Source organism: Austrofundulus limnaeus, unplaced genomic scaffold, assembly GCF_001266775.1.
Source record: "Austrofundulus limnaeus strain Quisiro unplaced genomic scaffold, Austrofundulus_limnaeus-1.0 Scaffold445, whole genome shotgun sequence".
Lineage (NCBI taxonomy): Eukaryota > Metazoa > Chordata > Actinopteri > Cyprinodontiformes > Rivulidae > Austrofundulus > Austrofundulus limnaeus.
Genome location: NW_013952847.1, coordinates 350,250 through 357,375, shown reverse-complemented (window position 1 = coordinate 357,375; position 7,126 = coordinate 350,250). Strand labels below are relative to the sequence as shown.

At 37.6% G+C, this 7,126-nt stretch overlaps 1 protein-coding gene across 6 annotated transcripts in view; it reads left to right on the top strand.

Moving 5' to 3' along the window:
- The window catches only part of citb (citron rho-interacting serine/threonine kinase b), a 95,601-nt gene that overhangs the window by 17,211 nt on the left and 71,264 nt on the right, over nt 1-7,126 (top strand). For 5 of the 6 annotated variants that reach the window (XM_014024906.1, XM_014024902.1, XM_014024903.1 and 2 more), the window contains exons 3-4: nt 423-566; nt 787-906. In XM_014024906.1, coding sequence (XP_013880360.1) covers nt 423-566; nt 787-906 — 264 coding nt within the window. Of the gene's footprint in view, nt 1-422; nt 567-770; nt 907-7,126 lie in introns of those variants that run through there. The other variant, XM_014024904.1, reaches the window with a different exon arrangement.

The window sequence follows — 7,126 nt, the reverse complement described above, 5'->3', positions numbered from 1 at the left end:
GCCCCGCCCCCAGTGACCGTCCAAGCCCCAAGCCCACCCACAGCCCAGGACTTCACCCGGCGGTGTGCCCTTCTTCAGGACCCCCTCCCCAAATGGCAGTCAGGGAACGGGATGGGAATAAAGACCCTGACACCCACATTTCTGCAAAAGTGCTAATTTTATGCTAAAGTGCTGCTCAGGATGGGAGACTGAAGAAGTAAATATTCAACACAAACTGTTGGCTTTCTTAAATTGTTTCTTTTTTTCCCCCTTTTCTTTTCTTTTGTTCAGTCCCCTGAGAGGTTTGTTGTGACTTGGGGCTATATAAATAAACTGAATATAATTTTTATTTATGTAAGGTGTTTAAATAAATTTTTTAATTTTTTTTGTTATTTCCAGTGAAAAGTTCTGAAATACTGTTTTTTATTACTATTTTAAACCAGGTTGAGCAGGAGATCTCTTTGGTCCAAAGCAAGATGTCCGACCTCGAGTCTGTGCTGCAACAGAAAGACATTGAGCTGAAGGCCTCAGAGACTCAGAGGACAATCTTGGAGCAGGACCTGGCGACTTACATCACTGAATGCAGCGTAAGTTGTTCTGTAGTCAAACAAAATCTAAAAACCCACAGGATACCATGAATTATTCATGATACGCATGTGAAACACTGGAAGAAGAGCTCTGAACAGTTTAATAGAAATCAAAATGACGACAAAGTGAATTTGTTTCAGAATTTATTAAACTTATAACTGCATGTTTCATTGTTTACACGTTTTGCATCATCCTGTATGAAGCAAATCTTGATTTCAGAGTCTTAAGCGCAGTTTAGAACAAGCCCGTATGGAAGTGACACAGGAGGACGATAAAGCCCTGCAGCTCCTCCACGACATCCGGGAGCAGAGCAACAAACTTCAAGAGATCAAAGAACAGGTAGGACAGCATCTGTTACCATTAATAGGCCCTAACTTTGAAAATCTTTATTCCTGATGCCAAAAAAAAGAAACAGCAACAACAACAACAACAATCTGCTGGCTTTCTCAAGGCCCCAKCAAACTATAATGTTTTAGACAAATTATGTCTAATTACTAATAAAAGTTCTATAGTTGATCACTTTGTTAGCAATAGTATCTTCATGCCTAAGAGAGGTTTCCAGATTGATTTTTTTAAATCCATTTTTAATGTAGTAAATGTCTTTCAAATTTTCACAAGTTGGCATAAGTTGTCTAAAACATTAGTGTGACAGGGCCTTTAGATAATTTTCCCTWTTTGGCATGTTTTAATGTATATTATATTTTCTTACAGTACCCTGAGATGACTTTTGGTGTGAATTTGCAACATACTGTATTTGAATGGTTTTAGGACTCAAAAGCCCGGCAGAGAGAGAGAGGGATGGGGACTGGTGATGATGATGAATCCAACACAGATCAGCAAAGAATGACCTGTCAATGGTTTCTCTGAGTGAGAGGAGAAAAGTCCAAAGGAAATCCATAGGCGATAGGGGAAGCATGGTGAAAGAAACAGCCCTGGGTTCATTAACGTGGAGTCCACTGGCAGAGGGACAGAAATCAGCAGTTAGAGAGGGGTCAGGAATCAGACGGTCAAATCCATCCAAGATCACAAAAACCAGACAGGGGACAGGCGAAGAGCAGAGGATCAGGAGGCAGAGAACAAGTTTGAGCTCACAGTGGCATGGCTTGAAGACATGCTTGATTTTATCTGCAGAAAAGCTTCAGATAATCCAGCACCTGTGCTGTGTTTGGAAGGAGCTTAAATACTGAAGAGCACAGGTGAGATATCAGACAGGCACAGGTGAGTGGTTAAGTGATCAGTCCATGGGTCAGCAGAGGTATGGAAGTCCAGGCATGACATGACAAAATAATCCAAAACACATGAATCATGATATACAGTATATGAATAAACTAAGCTAAATGTAATTTGAACTAAAGAAATTGCATTTCCTTTGAAAGTGCTAGGGTGAATGCTTCTTGCTGGAAACAGAAGCTTAAGGAAAGCTGAAAATGTTTAATAGCAAAACAATTAATGCAAGTGCAATTTGAAAAGCTGAAAGCAGCAAAAAAAAGCAGAAATTAGCAGAAGAAAAATAGAAAGGAGTAGAATTATAGCTGAATTAGCAGAACAAAGCTAAAATTAGCATATAAATAAGCTAAAGGTTGCAGACACAAGTTGAAATTACCACCCAGATAGTGAAAGTGTTGAAAAAAGTTTAAAATTAGCAGGGAAAAAAAACCCCATAGAATTACAAAAAAAGTGATACTTTGTAGTAAAATAGATAAAAATGCTGAAATTTTCATTAAAACAGCTAAAAAGTAGCTGGGAATTCTTTATTAGCATGAGGAAACATGAGGAGCACAGGTTTGTTGAATTTAGCAAAAATAAGTTGTAATAGCTATAAAAATGTTTTAGGTTAAAAAAGCTAACTTTAGCTAAAACAGATGAACATTAGCAAAATTTTCAGTAAATAGCATAAAGAATCTGTAAGAAGCATAAATAACACAAAATAGACGAAAAAAGCTCAAAAAAGTAGAAAATAGCAGAGAAATAGCAGAAAGAAGCAGAATTTTAGCTGAAATAGCAGAAAAAGCTAAAAATAGCAAAGAAGTAGCTAAAATTAGCTTAAGGAAGTTCAAAAGAGCATAATCAGAACAAAATGAGTAAGGYAAAGATTTTGAAACATTTTGAAAGATTTTAAGGATGTTGAAAACAGCTCCATTTATTTTCAAAAAGAAACAAAGTGTTTAAAAAAGGGGAATAGCTGATAAATTAAAAATACCTGAAATACCAAAAGTCATAGCAGCCTCAACATAAATGAGTTGAATGTTTTGATACATGAATTATTGAAATAACACACAAATTTTGGAATGAGTTAGATGCTAATATATTGTCCATCCATCCTTCCATCCATCCATCCATCCATCCATCCATCCATCCATCCATCCATCCATCCATTATTTATACCCGTTTCTTCCTCTCAGGGTCAGGGGGTCACTGGTGCCCATTATCCAGCAGTCAGTTAATAGTGTGAATGCTTCATAGCATTATTAAATCAAATGTGCAAGAGGATTTGGTAATTTAGAATCTCTTGAWATGCAATGAATTAAATAATAAAAATAAGCTTTTTTGGTGGCTGACCATTTCTAAGTTGTAAACTGACTTAAATAAAAGTAAGTTCTGTAGGTGAYGAAGCAGAGATTGTTGAGAGTGTTTTTAAAAGAAGCAGATTAGGACTATGTCATCATGACGGTCAGATGGAACAGGTCAAGTCACTCAGGCTGAGWGTGGGATGTGAGTGTTAGTTAGACATGCACAGGATACAAGATGTTGGTACCCCTCGCTTTGTGTAACGATGCAGTCAGAATAACATTACAAGACACGCTGAAAAGCCTCTTCATGTAAAAACTTCTTACAGTTCTTTTTATATCTTATGAATCATTTATTATGATCCCAGTTTTTTTTATCCTGGAAACAAAAGCCTCTCATTGTTTTTGTAAGTCGGTCATATATTTTCTGTGAAGTACAACTTAATTCAGTGTGAATCTCTCTGGAATTAGTGCATGTCTTTATTTAGACCCCTTTAATTGCTGACACAAATGTAACACGTGTGACATGTATGACCGGTGTGTGTGTGTGTGTGTGTGTGTGTGTGTGTGTGTGTGTGTGTGTGAGGCAGCTGTCATGTTGTGCAACCTCAGCTGATGCAAAACTGATAATTTAATAGAGCTTGAAAAAAATCATCTTGCTATTATATAATAATAAAAAAGGTAATATAAAAGCAACCTGCTTTTCTCAGCCTACACTCGTTTCGAAGCTGTGAATACATTGTGAGCTGGTTGCCATGGCGATGAGAGCCATATACCTACAGAGAGGAGAGCACTGATGCAGTGGGCAGGCTGTTTTGATGCAGCGCTGGAGCCTCGGCTCTTTACCATCGTTTTTGTGTATCATCTTAACAAAAATACTATTTTGTAAAAGAGCGTTACGCTGTGTTTCCCATGATAGCTGCTTATTTGTTCTGAATATTACAGACTTTAGTAGACTTAACTTTATAATTCAGATATACTTTTACCCAATTAGACACTTCAAACTTTTGTTTGATGACACCTAAAAAGATTTAATATRTTTTTACTTTAACTTGTCATGAAATTTGGTAACATCAGTTATATTTCTTATGCTAATGATTTTCAGGGTTGCAATTATTACACCTGGGGAGCGTAAAATGTCTCTCCAGCAAACCCAAATGTTACTACAAATGTTAATTTCAGAAGCAGAATCAGTCATGAGTGCTGTAAATGTCCRTTAAATCCATCAAACTGCACTTACAGGTGCAGAAAGACGAGGTTAAGCAGGTTTTTCATGGAGGATTGGAGGGTTTAGAGCTCAGCTTTTTGTATTAAATCAAAAGAATCAATGAAGTGAGATAATAAAACAAAGACAGGATGATCTAGATGATGTGTTCTTGGTTTGATTTGTGCTCATTGGTAGACCTGATATGTTCTGTTTCTTCTTAAAGATGTTAAATCACAACAGAAGTGGGTTCATTTTATAAGTAGATACTTCAGAGTCCCATGGGGTATGTCTGCCGCAGTTAACAGCAGGTAATCAGAATTTGTTTTAAAAACACGTAGGTTTGGTCACTAAATGGATTTTAAGGACAATTATTATTTTAAACAAACCCAGCCAGCCTTCAGTTCTTTTATTAGACAATTATTTTATGAATTAATTCAGCTGAATCTCACAAAAACCACAGGTCAGACTTTTTTCTTCTGGCTTGGGAAGTTAGAAAACCGTTTTACAGGATTTGTCTCAAAACTTAAGCAATGCGTTCAACTGCCATAACATTATGACCACTGACAGGTGAAGTATGATATATCTGGTTATGGATAGGACATGCATTCTTGTTGTTTTACACTTTTATGTATTAAGACTTTGTGTACAAAAAATAAATTCAGTCATGTCATGATATTTAAGAAAAAAATTCAAAACACATGATTTAGGAGGTTCATTATCAGTCAGGTGCTGCTGATCAGATGTATAAAAGCATGAATTTGTCAGTTTGCTACAGATGTGTGATAACACAGTGACAAGGAGGAAAGACATCAGCAATGATTAGAGAAATAGTTGCTGCAGATCAATCTGGGAAAGGCCAAATGCTATTTTTGAACAATTTGAAGTCCATCGTTCTACACAGAGAAATAACATTCAGAAGTGGAAAAYATTTAGGACAACTGCCAGTCCTACAAGTGGACATCCAAGTAAATTCACCTCAAGGGCAGACCATGTAATACACTCATAGAAATGACAAAAAGCCTCAGACTTCCAGCTTAGACTCTACAAGCCTCAGTTGGCAGGATAGAGATTAAAGTTGAGGGCAGGACAATCAGGATAAGACAGAACAAGTATGGCTTATTTGAATAGTTGTAAGAGAAAACCTCTTCTCTTGGCAGCTTGTCTTTGGTTTGCAAGATGTACGTCAAATTATTTTTAAATGTTATGGTGGCCCTCATAGGGCCAGTTGTAATTAACGTCAATGTTTTGTTTAACTTTGACCTAACAGAAAACATCATGTTCCTCGTTTCATGCCTGAGCCCTACTAACAAACAAAACTGAGCTCTATGTGGTATTTCTTGCATAAAAACAGTGTTCTAACACATCCTCTTGTAAACATTAAAAAGTACTAGGTGTACGATTAACTAAGCAAAACAAATAATACAAAAAAATGTAAAAATAAGAGTAAAAGTAAAAGTTTTACTCACTGTTGAGTTGTGGTAAATCTTGAATTCTGAACTCTACCATTTTCCCACAGGAAACTCCCATGCATATTCGACGTGCATTTTGGGAGATGTAGTTTAAGGTCAATGCTGACTTTTCAGTAGYTTATTTTGAGACAATACTACAGGACTATTCTAATAAAATGCCTCAGAGGGTCAAAGTTTAAAATGCAATTCAGTTAAGGGAGATTTGTGATGGCAGATAAACAGCTATGGCAAATTCAGAACACTCAGAAAGTAACATTTTACCGGTAACCACCTAACCCTAACCTGTAACCACCTAACACTAACCTGTAACCACTTAACAGTAACCTGTAACCACCTAACCCTAACCTGTAACCACCTAACACTAACCGGTAACCACTTAACAGTAACCTGTAACCACCTAACCCTAACCTGTAACCACCTAACACTAACATGTAACCACTTAACAGTAACCTGTAACCACCTAACCCTAACCTGTAACCACCAAACACTAAACTGTAACCAATTAACAGTAATCTGTGACTAACCCTATAGGGTTAGGTGGTTGCAGGTGTAACTACTAAACACTAACCTGTAACCAGCAAAYATTAGCCTGTAACCACCTAACCTTAACCTTTAACCACTAAGCCCTAACCTGTAACTTCCTAACACTAACCTGTAGCCACCTAGCCCTAACCTGTAACCACCTAACACTAACTTGTAGCCACCTAGCCCTAACCTGTAACCACCTAACACTAACTTGTAACCACCTAACTCTAACCTGTAACCACCTAACACAAACCTGTAACCACCTAACACTAACCTGTAACCACCTAACTCTAACCTGTAACCATCTAACCTGTAACCACCTAACACTAACTTGTAACCACTTAACACTAACCTGTAACCACCTAACACTAACCTGTAACCACCTAACCTGTAACCACCTAACACTAACCTGTAACTACCTAACACTAACCTGTAACCACCTAACACTAACTTGTAACCACCTAACACTAACCTGTAACCACCTAACACTAACCTGTAACCACCTAACACTGACCTGTAACCACCTAACACTAACCTGTAACCATCTAACCTGTAACCACCTAACCTGTAACCACCTAACACTAACCTGTAACCACCTAATACTAACCTATAACCACCTAACACTAACCTGTAACTACCTAATCCTAACCTGTAACCACCTAGCCCTAACCTGTAACCACCTAGCCCTAACCTGTAACCACCTAACACTAAACTGTAACCACCTAGCCCTAACCTGTAACCACCTAATCCTAATCTGTAACCACCTAGCCCTAACCTGTAACCACCTAATCCTAACCTGTAACCACCTAGCCCTAACCTGTAACCACCTAATCCTAACCTGTAACCACCTA